A 22,152-nucleotide genomic window follows, 5' to 3' on the forward strand; every position below is an offset into this window, starting at 1 on the left:
GAAGTATCTTTCAGTGTATGTGTCTCATGCGGGGGCCCCTTTTCAACGGGTTTAGGATGTACGATAGGGTTGACTTGGTTGAGAGGTTTTCTCTATCTGAATCAAATTCCCTAACTTGGGGTTTGGGGGGTTAAGGAAGGACTACTTCAGAGTCACTTTCTATCTCTTAGTCACTGTTCCCTATTCCCTTGGTTCGTACTTCATAATGTGGTTAACTTCATCAAAAGAGGAAGAAATTCAGAGCTGTATTTGCAAGAGTTGTTTGTCATCACGATCTGAGATAGGTCAGAAGCTCACTACAGACGTTCGTCTGCCCGTCTAGATTTGAGAGAAAATCAACTACCCTATTATTTGGGGATTCTTGTCAAAATTAAATTAAGGTTCCTTTTTATGACAATTCTTGTAACATATAAGAACATCAATTGACCACAACGGATCTATAACCATTTAGGTCCTATCTCATGTATTTATCAGACAGATTTCCATATCCTCGCTTGGGTGTGTGATGTGCATTTAGACCACAAAGGGTCCTAGACCTGACAAACAATTTTTCACAACAAATAAATTTGCTAACAAAGCCTATTTGTTTTTTTGTCTGCCCTGGAGCATAGGACTTTCCTTCCTAAATGCCTGGCTGAGTTCACTACTCCTGTGTGTGTCAGTGCGTGCACAGTATATTTTTTGCCCATATACAGTGTCTTAGAAAGTAGCCCTCAATTACAAACCCCTAATCAAAGGTTTAGATTTTGACTTTTATTAAATACAAATAAAAAATACAAAGAAAGAAAACTGTCTAAGTCTAAAGGCTAAATGCTCGATCCAAAGAAAAATGAAAAGGAAAAAGAAGAACAAAGAACCCTGAACAAGGGGCCATTCTCTTTTTATACCCCTCTCGGTCAGGCAGAATATGTCCAAGTTTGGTATTATGTCTTGCCATGAAATATTGGTTCTGCTTTTCTTTTTTTTTGTTTAGTTGCCAGTCAGCTTTTTGTTTTGCTGACAAACAGTTTCTTACAGCTGGTACATTATGTTTTTACATTCTGTCTTTACATTTTGTTCAAAGCACATCTCATTTAGCATAACTAGGGCTGGAAAGACGATTCTTTTTTAAACGATTAATCTAGCGATTATTTTTTCGATGCATCGATTAATCTAACATTTCATTTTTTCAGTCCGATTCGATTTCAATTCGATTCGATTATCTCCCCATTAATTGACTAATAGCAACTTATACATGTTGATTTACTGAATGAAAAAACAAACATGAATTCCTTAACATTGCAATATATGTTTATTGCTCTTAAAATTCCAAAATAAAATATTATACAAGTGCAAAGTAATGCATTTCTTAGTCAGAGCATTCAATAAAGGTCTAGTTGAGTGCCTGTCACTTTAAGACGTTCGTGAGGGAATCCTTGCAATTGTAACATTAACACAGTTAAAAGGCTGCTGATGTGTGGATGCAATTCATAATGTAGTTAGTTCAAATAACGGTTCATACTTCTTCTTGGGACAAGCACTTTTCAGTCTTGGAAAACACTTTTCCATTTACATCGGGATTTTGCAAACATTCAGTGTCAGAGTCAATAAAATGAGCCCTGCATGAGTAACGAAATTGACAAGCAGCTGTAAGTCAGCATGCTAAACTTGACATCCAAACAGTATTCTAACGTTAGCTTTGAGATACTGCTTGTTGCATAACTTAACTTAGTTTAGTCTCCTCAATGTACTATGTTGAGATAAGACCTTAGCAGAGTTAACTTTAATGCAGCAGTTTTGAACAAATTTGCGCAGCATGGACACGATGCTAAGCGGATTTAGCAATTTAGCCCGCCGTGTTCTATGCAATGCTTCTATGTGGCAACAACAATCCTTCAATAATCGTGAATATTTTGTTAAATGCACATGCAGAGGAGGGGCAGCGGGCTCGTTACGAGAGAGAGCGGGCGGGCGGGGCAAGGAAAGACTGCGTGTGTAAAAAGCGCCGTTTTTTATCTTTAATTTAAATAGTACAACATAGAACATCAATGTGTAGTGGCTGGTTTTGACTCCGTGGCGCCCAGCCACAGATTAGTCAACGTATGGGAAACACTGAAGGTGTAAAATTAAAACATTTTAGCCACACGTTATGCTTGACAAAATCGACGCGCATATTTTGCGTCGACGTCATCGATTACGTCGTCGCATTGTCCCAGCCCTAAGCATAACACACTTTAATTCTAACACAACCTTTTTATATCTAAGCAAACACATTTTATGTAAATATTAGCAAAACATTTTAAGTTTTATAACTTTCTTATATGTTTAAAAAAAAAAAATTAAGCAAAACCATGACCGCAAAAAACAATTTATGCTTCTAATTAAGAAAACACACTTAAATTCTAAGCTTCTAAGTTTTATAAATTATAAGTCTAACTTGTTTCACACTGGTTGTCTATCATTATCTTGCAGCATTTGCACATTTTTATTTGTTTTAGAGCAAGCTGGATTTAAGCAGTTATATGACTAAAAATCTTTTAATAGTAAATTATGAGTCTGATTATTATTTATTATCACATCTTCACATTGTGAAGTCATGCTACAACACACACACACACACACACACACACATACACACACACGACACACCGCCATCATCAACATCTACATCAGAGACTTTTCAAAATACTAAAGCTATATACAAAAGTGTTAAATCTAACAATGACCAATAGTCACAAAGCACAGCCAGGACAATGATTTGAAGTATTAGTTTTCTGAATGCAGTCTGTGTACTGCCCTCCTCTCCAGGAAAGGAAACCGAGGATGCTCACAAACGACATGTGACTGCAGTTGTGCTCAGTTACCATATCACAGTTCTATACACCACATTATTGTTGATCATATCTATTAAAATGTAAGTAATACGAAAATATCTTTTAAGCTGGTAGCCTCTGCTGAGATTGTTTTCAAGACTTTTGAACTGATGGCTTGGAAGTAAGGCTTATAATATAGTTTATGTGATATTATGATATAGTTTGTAAGGCAAATTAATTTGCAACAGCTGCTTAAATACGTTACTATTGTGCCACCCTAAGGCTGCAAACAATGCATCCAATTTCACCTAATTTTACAAACGTGTACTGCTATGTCTTGGCAGTTTTAAGTGCCAGTGACCACAGAAAGAAAACGCTACAGCTCTTCTCTTGAGTAAATAAAGTCTAAAAAACATTACAAATGTCCCCTGTACGCTTAGCAATACAATTCCATGAAGATTATTGTTTTACTCACACATAGATGTCCCAGTTTATTTTGTTCTCCCATAAAATAATAGATCAACAAGGGCTTGTGTATATACACATACAGGCATGTGCGTACAGGACTAACAGGAATTTAATGTCAGTATAAAACTGACAAAGAAAGTTCTTTGACAGATGTAAATTTTTTAAAGAACATAAATACATTCATGTGTCACAACTCCTTTCAAGAGTTTGGGAAATAAATATATATATCAATAGTCTAAAACAAAATCAAGGCAGGAGATGTTACAAGGCATGAACCCAGACCAGAAAGCTGAGAGCTCTTGTGGCAACATCATCTTCATCAACATGTATTCTTGGCTCCAAAGACACAAAGACACAGACAATTCTTATCCACACACAAACTAGACTAATAGACTGAACTCTGGGGGTCATTTCTGCCTCATAGACAGTACAGCCCTTCACATCTACCTCACTAACGTCACAGAATGTGTAAGACACGACAACAATAATTTCACAAGGGCATGTTGGTGTAAGAATGTGGTAAGCAGTATACTGTTAATAGGGCTTCAGTGCTATCAGAAGTCTAAGGAACTCTGGGTAAATTCCAGGCACTCTGGTTGAAGTTCAGACTTATCACCCCAAACAAGTTCCATTTTCTCTTTACCATTGAAGTATGGTTTAACAAACTAAGTCTCTACTGAGCTCTACATAGCAGGGAGAATTGGGTGATACTGTAATTTCCTGTATTAGCCACATTGTGTATAAACTGCAGGACACGATTTTATGTGATCAATGTGTAAACTTCCATTAAAAGTCGGGAAATTACAGTAAGCGGATTAGAATTAAATTTTGACTCCCTACAGCTTACATAGAGCTATTCTACCGCATGTTGTGCATCTAGAGGTATATTGGATGAACTAATACAGGGGATCAGCCATTACCTTATAATGGCAAGTCTGTCACGAGACACCATCATTTTCAATCTTGTTAAACTTACTATGTTAAGTTGCTAAAGTTTAGGTTGTCCAGCTATGACTGGGGTAGGTGGTAATGTTTCATTGTGCTTTGTAGCTGTTTGCTCGGATCTCTCTCACACTCCTCCTCAGTGGTCTCAGGCTCGCGTGGTCCTGCTGCTGACTTTCCCCCTCGTCCTGCTGCGTCTGGTCTGCAGTCTGGAGTGAGAGGCTTCTGACCTCCTCGAGGGCTCCACCTCGGCCAGTGGTGTCACGGGGAGTTGTGGCTTCACTGGTGGTCTGTGGATAGTCAGGACTGGTTGCTTCTGCTGAGTCTGGAGAAGGAAGAACACCCAAGTCTAAAAACCCTGGAAAGACCCGGACATAATTCTGTGTGGTTATACAGCAGAACATATGTTAAAGACGATAAAAATATGATTTAGTATTGGACTGAGATATAACAGTGCTTATGAATACCAGTATAATATAGGCCTCTGCTAACATACACTGCATACAATACACAATACTGAAGGACTGTGGGCTGAATACCTTTCTGTGTGCTTGTGTTCCCCAGGGCAAGCCCAACATCTGCCCCATCCACAGCCATGAGCCGAGTGTCACTGGACATGTGATCTGCTGTTGAAAGCTCACAACCAAATATCCTTGCCAGCTGATCATAGAATTTACACTCGATCCGTTCTCCTCCACGCCTGTGTCATGCAAGAAAAATAACAAATTAATAACAAATTGAATGCTGTGACTGGTGATTTATGAAACACACATTAATTAGATTTTTTGTCAATTTATTGGTAGTTTGTTTTATACAGTGGGGAGAATAAGTATTTGAACCCATGCTAAAGTTGACTAAAATGCTCATTTGGTTCAATGCAAATCAAACCAGCTAATAGGCTAACTGAAAAACACACCATGCCAATCTCTAGGTATGGTGAAGGGTATGTGATGATGTGGGGCTATTTTAATTCCAAAGGCCAAGGGAACTTTATCAGGATGCATAGTATCCTGGATCCATGAAATAAGTGGCCTTTAAAAATAAAAAATCTGCCTGCCTCTATGGGAATTTAACATAGGGGTCAAATACTTATTGCCCCTGTAATTTAAGGAATAACATTTATTTATTTACGATACATTCTTCATTCACTAAGAAAATTGGTGTTCTTAAAGGTTGGATTTTTACTATTTGTTTTAATTAAGACATTAAGATCAATTTCTAACACATGTTTTTATATTTTTCTTTTTAGTCAACTTTAGCATGGGTTCAAATACTTATTCTCCCCACTGTATATATTCTGAGGGCCTTTTTGCCTTTACTCAGGTAGGACAGGGAGGAGTCGAATGGGAGAGAGAGATGCGGAGGGATTAGGAAATGGCCGCGGGTCAGATTCCAGCCCCGGACCCAGTGGGCACTTGGGCCCATAAATGGACACAGCAGCCAGTTGCAGCACAGCCCCCCATGTATTGGTGGCTTTGACAATAACATAAAAATGTATCTGTTTCAACATGGATCAAAAGTTGAGCCATCATGAATACTCACAGTGAATGTGAATAATCAGACATGGAAAAAATGAAATACAAGGGTGGTGGTGCTGTGGTGCAACTGGCTACACCACCACCATGGGGACCTGGGTTCGAGTCCGGCCCGGGTCATTTCCCGATCCCACCCCCATCTCTATCCCCCACTTACTTCCTGACCATCTCTTCACTCTCCTATAAAATAAAGGCAAAAAGTCCCCAAAAATATACTTAGAAAAGTAGACTTACAAGTACTTTACTTAAAAATATACTTACAAAAAAATACAAGTTGCAAAGTAGCACAACTAAATAGAACACATACTCTATTATAACGTGAGGCCAGAGACCTTAGACCGGTTCCATCTCCCCACCTGAGGATCTCGCTGCTCTGTCGGTAGCTGGCCTTCAGCCTCTTCACCCTGGACTGGCACTGCTCGGCCGTCCGTGCGTAGCCCCTCTCGGCCATGCCGTGTGAGATCTGGGCGAAGATGTGCTTGTTCTTCACACAGCCCCTCAGACTGCTCTGGACGGCATCGCTCCCCCAGATGTCGATCAGCACCTGGGTCTCGCTGTCCATCCATGGCAGCTTCGGGCCCTCGGGGGTTCGAAGGGCAGTGGGGGCTGGCGACTCTGAGGGCAGGTGGCAGACGGGGTTAAAGTTAGCCTCTGGAACTACATCGAGAGGTCAAGTCATTTTCTCGCGAAAGGAATATAACATGACTGTTGTGACCCTTTCATTTGCTTTCCTTTTTCCTTTTGTCCATTTGTGGGCTATATTTCACCTGGATCTGAATCTGTTATGGACTCCAGCTCTCCTGTCATATCCAGTGGCTCCTCAGGTAAACTATTCATGGAGATCTCCTTAAGGAATATCTGCTCCAGTTGTTCATAGAACTTACAATCCTCCCTGTATATAATACACACACACACACACACACACACACACACACACACACACACACACACACACACACACACACACACACGATGATAAATTCTTCTTTCCAAATATTTTAAAGTAGTTATGTAAGCTAGAGACACATTATGTATGGATATCAACCATTCTTAGTACCAAACTGATCCCACAATTCTGCCCAAACTGCAACTCACTCACTTCTCGTGGTAGAACCTGGCCTTGAGCCGCTTCACTCGTGTCTGGCACTGCTCCGCGGTCCTTATGAAGCCCTGTCCCACCAGCCTCTTGGAGATGTGCTTGAAGATGTGCTTGTTCTTGAGGCAGCCCCGCAGGTTGTACTGGATGCGGTCCTCGCCCCAGATATCCAACAGGGCCTTGGTCTCGCGGTCTGACCAGGGCATCTTGCGGCTGGACTCTGCCACAGCTCTCCTGGCTGCTCGCTGGGATTCTGACAGGGAATGGGATTGCATTGGATGCAATGGGGCTATGAATTAATCTATGAGGTAACACTGTTTATAAAGAAAGTTCATAAATAAAGCTTATTGTGGCTTGAATCTCCACATTCAGCAGATGTTGTTGCTGTGTTTAGAGGTGATAAGGTGCATTACCCGTTTCCTGATCAGAATCTGCTGTGGTGTCCATAGATGCATCAAAGCTTAAATCTCCCGCGTCATTTGAGAAACTTAAATGACTCAGAATTGGCTCCAAGAACCTGTAGTATCTGAAGAGCACTGGTTTTCCACCATGTCTGAAAACGTCCAAGAGGAGATTTTGAATAGTTAAATGGAGGCATACTGTATAAATACACATCCACACATCTATAAACACAAAGAGATGCATAAATACGCATATATCAGATACATGCACTTAGGCAGGCACACAGTATACATACACTCATCTAAGGTGATGAGAGACATGGTCTGTTTCAAAGGGTACACAAACCTTAGCAGAAACGTATCACAAATAAATAAAGAACATTAACTCAGTGCCCCACCTGAAGCAATATTAACACTAACTATCTAAATTTCAGTGAGAGTTTGGGTTGAAGTCAAAAAGACTTACATCATGCTGTTGCGACAGCGCCGGTAGGTCTTACGCAGCTTGGTCACTCTCTTGTGACACTGCTCAGCGCTTTTGGGGAATCCCATGGCGGCCATCTTCTCTGATATCTCAGCAAATATGTGGCCGTTTCGGATGCAGCCCCGCAAGCTCTGCTGGACATCCTTGTTGCCCCAGATTTCGATGAGGGCCAAAGTCTCCGGCTCTGACCAGGGAGTGAATCTGATGCTGTCACTTCCTGCCCAAGAAGAGCATGAGTGGTCTACTGGACTGGACACAAGGCTTAAAGCAAGGAACATTTCTGTGCCTGAACTATTTAGCTTTAACTTAAAATGTACTTAGGACTTGCAAAATGCAAAATTCAAAATTTTAAAATCTTCAATTGGCCCGGCCCAAGCCTAAATTCAGGCACCGTGGCTCAGAACATTAAGCCCTTTTTATGTCATCAACTTTGCAAATGCCACTGAGAAATGTTAGAGCCATACCTGTTTCTTGATCATCTTTTTCATCAAAGACATCTATGGAGAGTGCCTCATACCCAAGAACTTGTTCGAGCTGATCATAGAATTTGTATCCCACTTTGTCTCTCCCACATCTGAGTTCAGAATAACAGACATATTCTTGGCATTAAGATGGAAAGCTCTGATGTTTCAAAATCAGATGAGTCTGACACTGAGTCATGTCTGATGGTAAACATCGATTACTCACTTCTTCCTTTCATAACACTGACGGAAATTTTGCCGCAGTGTCTTCACTTTCCAGCGGCACTGCTCTGGCGTCTTGGAGTACCCCAGGTCATGCATCTTTTGAGATATGTCCGAAAACACATGGCCATTGTGCACCACGCCCTTCAGGCCCCTCTGGACTTCGTCCTGGGCCCAGATGTCAATAAGCGCCAGAGTCTCCTGGTCAGACCAGGAGCCTGATGCGGATCGGTCAGGGGGCATGTGGCTGCCAGGCGCGTGTGAATCTGTAGGAGCAAACTAATAGAGCTCATTAAGAAGTACAATGTTATGGGCAAATTACATTTGCTGCCAGGGCTAGTCTAGCAACTCTCCGTTGGCTTGCGAGCTCGAAAAATGAAACTTCTATCAGGCCAATCAAATCGTGTATAGAGTCGTTAGGCGGGCTTAACATAATGATTGATGGCAGAGTTGCAACGGTTTGGCTTGAATTCCCTGCTACTTGAAAACAAAGAAGATGGATGTTGCTGTTGGCCAACAGTGTGACACGAGTTAAGCTTGTTTTAAGATGGCAAAAGTTTGAACTAGCCAACTAGCTCCGCTGGTGGGAAAACGCATGGGACTCAGCGCTGTCCTATTGCGTGTAGAGGGAATTTGAAAGACAACCGATTATCCCGCCCCTCGGACTGAGCACTGTGAACGGTGAGTGCCCAGACCCTACATTTTATTAATGTGGGTCTGGCTCGTCAGGCTAGGCTGTTTGTGAATTTATCTCTGAAAGTGTTGAAGGGAGGATGAAAGGAGGATGAAGTACAGTAGTCTGGGTGATATGTGCAAGATTTCAGGTGAAATGATCGCTTAATCATAAAGGCATGAACCTTTATTTGTATAGCACTTTTCATACACAGAATGCAGCCTTGGTACACTTGTACAGTTTGACACGCATTTTCAGACATGGAGACATCTTAAAAACACCTTGTGAAAAAAAATAAAAATAACAAAATACATAATTATGGCGGCCATTTTACTTCCCACCATAATTATGTTTTTTTTTCACATAACACCTGGAGTGGACTATAATGATAATCTTTATTTATTTTTATTTTGACAGGGGTGCCCCTTTATGTTATGACAGAAATGTGTAAGCAGTGAGTGGTTTCATAAATATAACACTAATATGATGGAAACTCACCACCTTTCTCTGAGTGGGTGTCACTGACAAAGTCCTGCACTGTTGCCTTTTTTGAGGAGGGATACTTGTTCAAGATCTCTTCCATCAAATCGTAGAACTTAAACTCCACATGTTCAGCCTCTGATGAACTAAACACACAAAGATACTCTTTTGTACAGTAGCATTACCCAATTTTAGTTCAACTGACAACCCTGGATTCCCCATATAGATGCTCACATTAAATGATCAGACTACACTTTACTTCTTTTTGGTGGCTTTTCATAACAATCTATTCTGTTTAATAGGGATAATGCATTGTCTTTTTTCTTCTCAAAAACGTAACTACCGGTATGTTAACTAAAATTGTAATTAAAAAAATACATGATATTTTCTGTGAACATTTCCAGAAGTTTTCAGCATCGAAGCTTTAAGAAGTCCTTCTACAACAACAGTAGGCTATGCAACTTGTGTCCAACTTACCTCATGCTTTCTCGACACTGCCGGTAACTGAGCTTCAGCCGTTTAATGCGCGTGTGGCACTGCTCCGAGGTGCGCGAGTAGCCATGGGCGTTGAGCCGCTCCGAGATGTCCGAGTAGATGTGGCCGTTGTGGGGGCAGCGCTGCAGGTTCCTCTGCACCTTCTCGTCCCCCCACAGCTCCAGCAGGATGAGCGTCTCGCTGTCCGACCACGGAACCTTCTTGCGCTCGTCTGTGGTGTTGACCGCCACCTCTGAGGGGTCGGAAAATTGCAAGAGAGTCAAGTCTTTAGGTTTTTATAAAGATATATGATAGATAGATAGCCCTCACAGACAGAGTGACACACTCTTTTATTACAATTTTATTATTGTTTTCAACAGAATACTGTCTCTGTATCTGGTGGTGGTGGTGTTGTTGTTGTTGTTGGTGGTTGTTGTTCCCGGTTCCCGGTTGGTGGAATGCACTACCAGTTCCTACCAGAACAGGGGTGTCCCTCTCTATTTTCAAAAACATCCCGAAAACCCATCTTTTCTGAGAGTGCCTTCTCTTAGCACTACTAAAAGCTGAACATGCTCGAATCAAAAGCAATGTTTCAAACTAATTAATTATGATCATGCTTTGATAGGACATTGCACTAACCAATCTCTTGGTAGGAGTAGACAGGAAAGTCATTATCGGTGTCTCCGGAGTCTTTGGCCTCTACGTCTGTGTCCTGATCGTCACCGAGCGCCTCCACATACGAGGGTAGTTCATTAACTAGCAGTCTCTCCAGTTGATCATAGAATTTGCATTCAACTCTCTCTTTTCCAGCAGTACTGAAAGAGAACATACCATAACCAGGGTTGTGGTGGAAGCTAAACGCAAGTAAACACAGTTTATCCACCTCTGAAATGTCAGAAATAGAGTTTATCTACTTCTTTTTAGAGTTTATCCACCTCTCACCAATTATAACTTTTAACATTCAAAAATCACACTGTCTCATCCACATTTACAATATGTACACTCATCAACACTCTAGGAACCATTTAATACCACTGGTATTGTAATAAACATTGGACAATAACCTGCACCATCTTCATGTTCCGAAAGCCTTTTTAAAAAAATCTGATACCGCATGGTGCAGTCCACCTTACCGTGATCACAGAATTCAATAGAGATAGGTAGATAGATACTTTATTGATCCCCAAGGGGAAATTCAAGAATTCATAGTTTACCCACCTCTTATTTTACCACTACACCCCTGACCATAACAGAGTTGTCTTCGTTGTTCTGAATACGAAGATTCTAAATAAAATGTTTCATGTATTTTTGACGTTTACTGAATTCCCTCATTCAATTAAAATTAGTTGGGTTTGTTAATGCATAATTTATACATACATGGAGCACATGTGATAAGAAAAGAATACATATGCTTTTAGTTACTCACTGGTTGTTTTCATAGCACTGTCGAAAACTTAACTTGAGCCTCTTCACTCTTGACTGGCACTGCTCGGCCGTTCTGATATATCCAAAGGGGGACATTTTCTTGGATATCATGGAGAAAATGTGTCCATTGCGATGAATGCCCCTCAAATCCCTCTGTGTGCGATCTTCTCCCCAGATGGTAATCAGAGTCTGAGTTTCATGGTCAGTCCATGGAATATTTTTTGTACCTATGACAAAGACAAGTTGCATTCATTGGCACAAACCAGTATTGTTGAAAACAGCTCTGGTTTAAAATAAATCTAGACATTTTGTTTACGTATACAACAACAGCATAGAAACTTTATGCTGTGTTAACAGCATTGAAACTTTATGCTGTGTCATAATGTTAGTTTAAGAGTTCAAGAAGAATCTATTTGTCCATTGGAAAATTGATCTTTGACATACAGGCTGCCACATAACAATATTCGATCTGCTCTGCGTCATGCCTGACAAAGGCCACTAGCTAATTCTAAAATTACTGTGAAGCATGGTGTCTTGGGGGCCATTGCTTCATAATATAACAATAAGAGTTGTACCTTCCAAACCACTGTGACCAAGGAACTTCAAATCCTTGTCTTCTTCGTGTGCCTCTCTAGTTAGCTGATCCTCTGGTGGTTGGTCTCCAACTATGATCTCTTGAACGTCATATGTGACCTCAGACGTTGAGGAGGATCCCTCAGTCACCAAAATCCTCTCTAGCTGGTCGTAAAATTTACACTCCAACCTGTCTCCACCTTTGATGCTGTTTTTCAAAGAGCAAATCGCTACTCTATTAGCATACGCATGTCACTCAGACTATGAATATGTCTATATAAATATCATGTTGTGACATTTTATTAACGTTAAACAAACAATGTCTACTTAAACCTTAAAAAATCAGTTCATATTTAGTGCAATACTCACTTGTTTTCATAGCACTGTTTGAAACTCATTTTTAGCCGCTTGATTCTGGTATGGCATTGTTCTGCAGTTCTCAAATATCCACGCTCCAACATCTTCTTGGAGATCACATTGAAGATATGTCTGTTGTGAACACAGTCCTTCAGGCTTTGCTGGATGCTGTCTTTCCCCCAAATGTCAATCAAGTTGAGGGTTTCTTGATCAGACCATGGGACTTTGGAGACATCATTTGTAGGGTGCTGGGGCACATCCTGAAGATCTGCAAACCATGCAAACCACTCTAAACATTTCTCAATAACACATTTCTCAAGGTCACACTAATGTGCGCACAGCTGTATCTTATTATCTTATCCTAGTTGTGTTTTCATACCTGTGTACCCTCCCCAGGAGTAGATGAATGAACATTCTGCGCTGGGTTCTTCACAATCCCTGTGGAACAGTAGAAGATGATTACAGATAGACGGCGCATCAGAACACATGTCATTCACTCCGACTTAGCGGTATTAATGAATTATTATTGATGCAAGGTTTATCTTGATGCAGAGATGCATTACATTTACATTACATTTAGTAATTTAGCTGATGGCCTGAGGCTTTAATACAAAGCGACTTGAAGGGAAACGATCAAGGTACAGTGTGACAAGTACATCCTAGAGCTGCAAGTACTTCTTGCATAGAATCTAGAAAGTTCTAGGAGTTCAGTTCTAGTTCTACAGTTCTAGAAGGGGGCTAGTCAAGTGGTAAGTGCTAGAAGTGCTAGATGCAGAGATGCACTGGAAGAGACTGTACACACATTGACAAACACCTACACGTCAAGGACAAAAAAACACTCCACAACATCCCCACCATCACTTAGGATGACAAGGCAGGCGTATGCAGTGGCGAACTAAACATAAGGACAGTTTTATGTTCCCCCCTGACCTTAATTGTGGAGACTCGGCTGGACGTTTAAGGAGCATGTCAGAACTGTCAGACATTTTCCTCTTCTCTGCAAACTTATGACCGTTCAAAGTCCTCTTCAGGTTTGCTTTGGCCACAGTGCTTTCCTCTGATGTGTGCTGTCCACATTCGCTGAAGCCCGCCATGGAGCGCTTCAGTGAGAGGTCCAAGAGAGCCGGGCTCAGAGGGGGTGGGGGTTGACCGCATGAGGTCATCGGTATCCACGTTTCACACTCCCCACTTTCAGAGGTGTCTCCTTCTTCGCTGTCCCCCAGCCATTTGGGACCACGTTCGTCTGTCCCCTCTGCTATCTCACGCCCCTTTACCTTCTCTCTGTCGTCTTTGGAGAGGTCTACTGGGAAGTCCAGGAAGTCTTCCTTGTTCTGGCCCTCCACCGCAGACATGGAATCTGACGCATCAACAGAGTCAGGCTGCTCTGTGGCAATCACCACTCGCACCAGAGGTGGGAGGGACAAGGAGGACAGGATGTAGTCATCACCAGTCGATGGAAGTGAATCTACAACACAAGGTGTTGGTCATTTAAACATCACATCATGCTCATGCACGTTGGTAGAAAAACCTCAGTAACGATGCAATAGAGTGCTGGGATGGGATTAGAATACCCATGAAATGCAGATGACCACGGTTCCTGTGGTGTTCCAGAAGGGTCTTGGTTTGGTTTGCGAGTGGGGCTGACAGCAAACACTCTTCCAAGCTAGAGGGGTTGCTGCTAAGCCAAGACACCATCTGAGAAACAGCAACAATTACTTCATACTGTAATGTTACATAACAGGAAAAAACGACAGCAAAACCAAGAATGGTAATGTTTACACTGACTGATGATTTTCATGGTATTCACAATACAATCATAACTACACAAACCAGACAGGCTGCAGTCTTGTATCATACCACAACATTTATGGTTGCATAAAGTGCATAAACAATAACACCAAAAGAACAAGATACTAACAGACTACCTGAATACATCCAACACAACACATTGATGTTAGTTCTTCAATTTCAAATTAAATTCAATAGAATATGTTTTCTCTCACATACAGACAATTAGGAGCTGTACCTGTGTAAGATCTGGCACTGGTAAGAGCCGCTCCAATCTGGACAGGAAATCCAACATAAGCCTCTGTAATGATTTGTCATATTTATAGCCATATTCCACTGGGAAGATATTCTAAATCGGGATAAAGGAAAGGGAAAGAAATAATCAGCAAACGGACTCCATGTGATTTTATTATTGTTTTCAACAGAATACTATCCCTGTATCTGGTGGTGGTGGTGTTGTTGTTGGTTGTTGTTCCCGGTTGGTGGAATGCACTACCAGTTCCTACCAGAACAGGGGTGTCCCTCTCTATCTTCAAAAACATCCTGAAAACCCATATTTTCTGAGAGTGCCTTCTCTTAGCACTACTAACAGCTGGACATGCTCCATCTAGATCTTACCACTACCAGTACCCTCTTCCCTATTCTTCTGACTATCCATCTTCTCCCTCCCTTGACTTCGCTTGAACTGTTATTCTATTCTATATGAGTAGTACTTATTGCTGCACTAACAATATCATGTGCCTTGCCTTGCCGGTTCGAACCCCGACCAGTAGGAACGGCTGAAGTGCCCTTGAGCAAGGCACCTAACCCCCTGCACCCAACCCCTCATTGCTCCCCGAGTGCCGCTGTTGCAGGCAGCTCACTGCGTCGGGATTAGTGTGTGCTTCACCTCACTGTGTGTTCACTGTGTGCTGAGTGTGTTTCACTAATTCACGGATTGGGATAAATGCAGAGACCAAATTTCCCTCACGGGATCAAAAGAGTATATATACTTATACTTAAATATGACTAAACGTAAATGTAAATGTCTAGTGGTTTGTGTAGAGATCTGCACTTCCTAATCAGAAGATATGTATGAGTTTGATCCTAGCGTGTGACACAATTGTGCACCTGAGGAAGGCGTGTAATCCCGAGTTTCTCCAGGGGCACTGTCCCAAGAAGTCGCTCTGGATGACAACTTCAGCTAAATGATAAGTATTGTAATATGAATCTCACTTGAAAAAAGTGCTCCCTCTCTGCAGGGTCTTTCAACAGGGTCTGGACAAGCAACAGAAAATTGGTCTCAGACTCTTCTACTTCCTCATCACAAGCCTGCAAACATGAAGTGTGGTATCAGGTTCAAATTAAAGTGCATGATTAACATTTTGTTGTATTAATGCTACGTTTGTTGCTCATACCTCACTGTTCATGACATTAACAGGTGGTGCACGAATGCGATCTAGATGGGGCTGAAGGCTTTTCAGATCAGCTGGGTTTTCTCCACGACACAGCTCCAAAATTAGCTGAGATGGCAGACATAACCACATACATTTCAAATGTGCAACACACATTGTGACCTATGGCTGTATGGAGTGAGTCATGTGCATTTTACAGTAAAACACCTCGTCTGGCTTACCCTGGCTCTCAAGCCCAAAATCAACTGTGCCCTTTGACGATAGCTCAGCAGGTCTGGAAGACTCTCTGTAACTGTGGTAACAAACTCCTCTAGCATCCCATAATGTTCCACATGCCTTTGCTGTGTCACTTGCCACATGGCAGCTGCAAGTAACCTTAGTGGGGGGACCATGAGGCGCAGCAATGGCAAGGGGAGAAGATGGTCTGCACAGAAGGAGAAAAGCACAGTAAATGTTAAGAATATTTGCCTGCTACATTTCAGTCAATGAAATGCAAAGCCTACTTGTGGGTTACACTTGTTCTTGTTATACAAGTTTATGAAGGCTACTTTATTCTATTTTCTATCTTGTTCTATTTGTATAGCCCTCATTTAACTTAAAAAAACATAATATTATAATTTATAATATAATCTAGCTTCAAACAGACTAGACAAAGAAAGGTTAGGTCTATTTGAATCATGAATTGTTAGGCCCCTGGAGACCATATCGGTAGACTTGTAGGCTAATGAGGTTGGGCTGACTGTCCAGCGATTGACACGTCAGTTTCTCCATATCTCCTTCCACAAAGCGCATTCTGATCGTAACCTGTATTATACACTAATTGACTACTGCACACTCAGAATTGCTTTTCAATAGGTTAATTAATTGGGAGCTCACCGCCGGCATTACGTTCAGCCGAACGGTGTTAGCACCTGGCTACAAGCTGCAGTGAATCTACAGAGTAGGCTAGGTTCCTGTACATGCTTTAAAAATGCATGGATAGGATACGCACCCGCGCTGGTCATGCTGGCTAAACATCGTATTTCCATTTTCAGAAAGTTCGAACAGCTTTATAGGTCCAAGAAAACTGTTCATGGGTATTTCATTTCCACAAAGACTAGACTATAGCTTTCTTTAAATAATAATCTGGGCAATTGTGGTCCATTATTATCAGAGGGGATAGCCTATGAGCAGTTGAAAAATTGACTATCAGCATTACAATATTAATTTTCATGACTTGCATCAATGTTTCTCTAATGTGATAACTGCCTTCCTGGAAGCCTGCTCAAAATCCAGTCTAATCCGCTTCGGTCTGGTTCAGAGTCCTAATGAAGACTTCTCCCTCTGGTGGTGCGACCACATTAATCTGGTTTTGCTAGACCACCACACAAACGAAACTTGATTGTTGTTTCCAGATTACCATTCTTTAAATGCACAAAATATTTTCAGCACATGTTACATTTACTTAATATATACATGTTTGTTATTTTATGCGTGCAATATCAAATAAAGTATGTACATGACCAGGTAAGCACCTGTCAAATCGTGACAATAAATACATGACTTTTATTATGATACACGTTCGCCGTCAACCGTCGCACGTGAAATACGACTGGAACTGCGACAAAACAATGTGGAGTTCTGTTTACTGTTAAGGGAAGCTGCTGTTATGGCTGTTATCTATCTTTTCACCAATTATTTATCATAATTTAACGGCAACATACATTTCCATCAGAACAAGACATTCGACCCAAATGTAGCTTAAAGTTTATATTTTCTCTATTCTGGCTCAACACTGCAAATTTGAAGCAGTATCAACGTCAATTCGCTATGGGACGGAAATCTCTACTCAAATCACAAGGTCTGTTGTTGATGTTACAAGTCATGTTATTTCTGCATAAAAATACTTCCATGCGCGTTCTAACGGTACACCTGTGACTAATTGTAAGTAACGCTACAATTTTAGCCAGCAAACACAGCTTTAACGTTACACTATTTCTCTACAGTGCCAGTCCCGCCGCTCTCTTTGCGACTCTTGGTACCCCCCATTCGGTTGATGGCTGCTCAGATGTGGCAAATTGTTCAGCGATGCCGAGTCGTTCATTACGGATATCTGGACGAGTTTGTAACGCTTGTTGTCGATATATTCCCCGACATACTCAGTCATAAGGAAATAATTCTGCTCAGTCTGGGATTGCGAGGAAGGGTATGGTACTTTTAGATCTGCTCCTATACTGTGTAATGAAAAGTAAGCTAATTGCCATATCAATATGTAATTCAGAAATGACGGAAAAACGTTACTTACAATAGTAGCCTACAATGCATTTGCCAATGCAAGTCAGACATCCCTGACCTGTTGAATGAACTAGGCTGTGGGCTATACACACCAGCCCCAGTAACGTAGGCTTAGTCAGCTATTAATGGTCTCTCTCTTGCAATTTCAGCTGCTACTTAAACTGTGTCAGGAAGACCGTGAATCTGCTCCAAAGACCATACAGCCACACATTGACAGAATGCGCCAATTTGCTGAAGACCTGCAACATAGAGAGGTGAGTGGAATTTGATTGCGGAAATGTAACTTCAAAAAATGATCTAGGAAAAAAATGGCATCTATGAAAAATTACAAAATTCATTGGTTCTGTCCTTGTAGGACAGCAGCAAAGACACAAGTACGGAGACTGCGATTGGGAACTTCTTGGACCTTGTCCAGAACTTGTTGAAGGACACTAACGATTGGAATCATTTCTTCCAGGTAATTCATAAAGTTGCACTGAAACCCAAAAATGATTATATAATGATTAGCTTTCATTTTCATTTAATTTTTTCTACTTCCTCTCAGGAGGTGTTTCCATCCGTGTATGGAAAGAAGTTTGAATCGGCACTACAGTCACTGATGGGCGAGTTCCTTTCAAGACTTGAGCAAAGGCTGCCGGTACCAGACTTCAAAGAGGTGCTTAACTTTTTACCTAGTCAATTTTGTGCCCTGATCCATACATATATTGCTCAACCTTTTTGTTGTCTGTGCTTCTCAGGCTGCGTCATTACTCAGTGATAGTACTTCAGACTTGGAGCTATGTTTCCAGACACTAACTGACCCGGAACAACTTAAAACTGTGCTTCTCCATAAGCCAACTACTACCAAGTTCGACAGAGGTTGGTATTATAATGCATTGAATTGTATACAAAGCCTGACCTTTTTTGTGTAAATTTTCATTGACATTTATTTTAGCAGACGCTTTTATCCAGAAAATAATATTCAAGCTACAGTGCACCTTACTAGAGGATAAGAGTGCCAACATTATAAGTACTAGTCAAAGTATGGTAGGTGGAGAAAGTGGTACAAGAAGGAGATAGAGAAGGGAAGTGCATGGTAAGTGTGTTATGTTGAGAGAGGTGTTACGAGAGGAGGTATCCTTGGAAGATTTGGGCCTCGAGTTTTTTTGAAGACAAAGATTTTTGTCCACAATAGCAGAGGTTCTCAACCTTTTGGGGGCTAAAGCTTGATTTATGCTTCTGCGTCGACTCCACGCACTGGCCATTGCCTCTACGCCATCATGAACCTTTTTCAGTTATGCGTCTCCTGTGTTTGCCTAGCTCACCACCAAAATTGAAGTCAGAATGGCAAACTCCATAGACTGCCGTGTTAAAATATGAATGCTATTTGTTTGGCCTTTTTTCTTACTGAAATTTTGTAATAGTCAGGGGTGGGTAGAGTACTGAAAATCTATACTCAAGTAGAAGTACACTCCCTTCAAAAATTACTTGAGTAAAAGTAAATACTCCCATCTGAGAAATCTACTTAAGTAAAAGTAAAAAAGTACTTTGTTAATAAATTACTCAAGTAACAGTTACTTTTAACATTTTTATATTTTTGATGGCCCTTTAAAAGGATACAAAAGTATCCTTAATGCCTGTTTGCTTTTCTCCTCCTCTGTAGGCGAATCATATACTGTACGCAACCATATTTTAACAGCCCATTCAAATATATTTAACATACTTTATTATTATTTTTCTTTTCTCCCACGCCGTTGTGCACCGCATGCTTTTCTCCCTCGAGATACTTGCTCCTCTGATAATAAACTTGTTCTTTGTTCTCGTAACGAAAGGCAATAGATTCCCTGTTATATATTGTTCTTAAAGTGTGTGTATATATATATATTTTATATATATATTTTTTTTCTTGTTTGTCAAGCAATTATATTATGTTTACATTCTTGTCTTTTCATAGTAATTAGTTAATATTTAATAATAAGCAAAGCTATTGCACTGTTCCATCCCTGCACTGTTCCCTTTTGCACTACCACCATTGCACAAACACCACCATTGCACAAACACCAGTTACACCACCATTGCACACACACCACCATTGCACAAACACCACCATTGCACAAACTCCACCATAGCACCTTATCATGGTCAATGCATCACATGGTCAGTTCATACCAGACCTTTATAATCACTTCACAAAATGTTTAACTCTTTAAATTCTTAAATTTGAGTGATTTTTTTATGTATGTGAGATGTATGTGTGTTTGTTGTGTTATCTATCTATTTATCTATCTATCTATCTAACCGTTCTCATTTTCTCACCTGTTTCAGAGACACCGTTTGGAGACACCATTTTGTCTGCCCTATCCTATCAGCCATCTGTAGCTGGAGATCAACAGCCCCTCATCCCCGACATTATGCCTGAAGCTGGAGATCAACAGCCCCTCATCCCCAACATTATGCCTGAAGCTGGAGATCAACAGCCCCTCATCCCCAACATTATGCCTGAAGCTGGAGATCAACAGCCCCTCATCCCTGACATTATGTCTGAAGCTGGAGATCGACAGCCCCTCATCCCTGACCTTATGCCTGAAGCTGGAGATCAACAGCCCCTCATCCCTGACATTGAGTCTTGGACAAGCCCTGTAAATGAACAAGAAAGCTCCATATGTTTAGAGGAAAATGGAGGTGTAGATGAGTTTACTGAGGAGTTTGAGGAGGACATGGCGGAAGTGGAAAATTCTCAAAAAGAAGACCGGGATCAATGCAAAACAACCTCTATAAAACCATCTAAGGGTCTCAAGACTGCGAAGAAACCACATGAGGAAGACATAGTGGAAGAGGGATCAGAAAATTCTCAAAAAGAAAACATGGATCAATGCAAAAGAACCTCTGCAAAACCATCTAAGGGTCACAGGGTTGTGAAGAAACCACGTCACAAGGCTGCCAAGGAACTATGTGAAGAGGATGTGGCAGAAGAGGAATCAAAAAATTCTCGAAAAGAAAACGTGGATCAATGCAAAAGATCCTCTGCAAAACCATCTAAGGGTCACAGGGTTGTGAAGAAACCACGTCACAAGGCTGCCAAGAAACTATGTGAAGAAGATGTGGCAGAAGAGGAATCAGAAAATTCTCAAAAAGAAAACAGGCATCAATGCAAAAGAACCTCAGCAAAACCATCTAAGGGTCACAGGGTTGTGAAGAAACCACGTCATAACGCTGCCAAGAAACTACATGTATGTGATGAGGATGTGGCGGAAGAGAAATCAGAAAATTCCCATAAAGAAAAAGGGGGTCAATGCAAAACAACCTCTGCAAAACCATCTATGTGTCACAAGGCTGCAAAGAAACCACATCATAAGTGCCTTTCATGTGACAAGACCTGTAGATCGGCAAAAGGCCTCAAAATACATACGAGACTTCATTTACATGATGTTGCATTGAGTTGCACAAGCTGTAAAAGGAGATTTAGTACGGACACCGCTTTGAGGAAACACATGGAAGTCCATGCCAATTCTTCAGGCTCTGGCAAAAGCAGTAAAAAATCTAAAGCAAAAGGACCTTTTCCTTGTAGTTTGTGTGGTAAATCTCATGCCAAACCCAATCCACCCCCTTGCGATCAATGCGGGAAAAGGTATTGTACCTACGTGGGTCTCTACAGACACCGCAAACTCCACACAGGTGAGCGACCATACATCTGTGACTTGTGTGAAAAGGGGTTTTCTGGTTCAGACATACTGAAAGCACACATGCTAACACACACTGGGGAGCGTGCTTATATGTGTAATGTGTGTGGGAAGGCGTTTACACAAGGATGCGCTCTGAAAAGGCATCTAAGAATACACACAGGCGAGAAACCCTTTGCCTGTAAGGTGTGTTCAAAAACTTTCCGGAGCAAACCAGAGCTCGAGCTGCACACTCGAACGCACACCGGAGAAAGGCCGTACCAATGTTCGCAGTGTGGGAAGCGTTTTGTGGCATCGACTCACCTGAGAAACCACATGCGGACTCACACGGGGGCTCGTCCTCACGCATGTATCCACTGCGACAAGCGATTTGGGTCTCCTGACCAGCTGAGAAAGCATCTGCTTGTGCACACAGGTGAGAAACCACACAAATGTCCAGAATGCGGGAAGGGATTTTCACAGCAAGGCAACATGAAGATCCACCTACGAACTCACACAACCTGTAAGAAGACTTAGTAGCTGTACTTTTTAAAAAAATATGTTTTGTATAGTCAACAGAATAAAAGTTTTGTTCCTATTTTTATTTGTGGCTGAAATTAAAGATCTTCTTAGGTTTTCATGTCTTCACAGTAATGAGGTGATTAATTTGATCTG

The 22,152-nt window shown here is 41.3% G+C and overlaps 2 protein-coding genes across 3 annotated transcripts; one reads left to right on the plus strand and one right to left on the minus strand.

Annotated features, from left to right (window-relative positions):
* Positions 1-2,318: 2,318 nt before the first annotated feature.
* On the minus strand, positions 2,319-16,839 carry LOC143136398 (uncharacterized). Of its 2 annotated transcripts, XM_076297103.1 has the most exons (23): positions 16,557-16,839; positions 15,787-15,989; positions 15,569-15,673; positions 15,387-15,482; positions 14,410-14,520; positions 13,955-14,078; positions 13,314-13,848; positions 12,763-12,821; positions 12,396-12,651; positions 12,029-12,234; positions 11,455-11,680; positions 10,668-10,843; positions 10,032-10,281; positions 9,573-9,700; positions 8,406-8,667; positions 8,183-8,292; positions 7,701-7,935; positions 7,247-7,386; positions 6,837-7,086; positions 6,505-6,629; positions 6,094-6,352; positions 4,742-4,902; positions 2,319-4,527 (listed from the first exon to the last, which is right to left on the minus strand). In XM_076297103.1, the coding sequence occupies exons 1-23, from the start codon at positions 16,591-16,593 to the stop codon at positions 4,295-4,297; spliced, it is 4,287 nt and encodes a 1,428-aa protein (XP_076153218.1). In that variant the 5' UTR covers positions 16,594-16,839; the 3' UTR covers positions 2,319-4,294. The 2 variants fall into 2 exon arrangements, with proteins under 2 accessions (XP_076153218.1, XP_076153219.1); XM_076297104.1 differs by lacking the exons at positions 2,319-4,527; positions 4,742-4,902; positions 6,094-6,352 and having other exon boundaries at positions 6,554-6,629; positions 6,833-7,086.
* A 336-nt stretch (positions 16,840-17,175) lies between these two features.
* On the plus strand, positions 17,176-22,143 carry LOC143136400 (uncharacterized). Its single transcript, XM_076297107.1, has 7 exons — positions 17,176-17,405; positions 17,551-17,750; positions 17,989-18,093; positions 18,195-18,296; positions 18,384-18,494; positions 18,577-18,697; positions 20,144-22,143. The coding sequence occupies exons 1-7, from the start codon at positions 17,375-17,377 to the stop codon at positions 22,012-22,014; spliced, it is 2,541 nt and encodes an 846-aa protein (XP_076153222.1). The 5' UTR covers positions 17,176-17,374; the 3' UTR covers positions 22,015-22,143.
* Positions 22,144-22,152: the final 9 nt, after the last annotated feature.

Source organism: Alosa pseudoharengus, unplaced genomic scaffold (assembly GCF_046254945.1).
Source record: "Alosa pseudoharengus isolate Yale_2024_CS ecotype anadromous, Long Island Sound unplaced genomic scaffold, YU_APseudo_1.1 YU_APseudo_1.1_scf_20, whole genome shotgun sequence".
Lineage (NCBI taxonomy): Eukaryota > Metazoa > Chordata > Actinopteri > Clupeiformes > Clupeidae > Alosa > Alosa pseudoharengus.

What these genes read in the sequence shown, in the direction of transcription:
- LOC143136400 (XM_076297107.1), top strand. Translation starts at nt 17,375, where the DNA reads ATGGGACGGAAATCTCTACTCAAATCACAAG. An exon ending in ATCTCTACTCAAATCACAAG is followed by an intron (nt 17,406 to 17,550) that starts GTCTGTTGTTGA and finishes ATTTCTCTACAG; the next exon opens with TGCCAGTCCCGCCGCTCTCT. An exon ending in GTCTGGGATTGCGAGGAAGG is followed by an intron (nt 17,751 to 17,988) that starts GTATGGTACTTT and finishes TTGCAATTTCAG; the next exon opens with CTGCTACTTAAACTGTGTCA.
- LOC143136398 (XM_076297103.1), bottom strand. Translation starts at nt 16,593, where the DNA reads ATGGAAATACGATGTTTAGCCAGCATGACCAGCGCGG. An exon ending in AAAAGATGATCAAGAAACAG is followed by an intron (nt 7,936 to 8,182) that starts GTATGGCTCTAA and finishes CTTCTTGGGCAG; the next exon opens with GAAGTGACAGCATCAGATTC. An exon ending in CATAACAGATTCAGATCCAG is followed by an intron (nt 6,353 to 6,504) that starts GTGAAATATAGC and finishes ACCTGCCCTCAG; the next exon opens with AGTCGCCAGCCCCCACTGCC.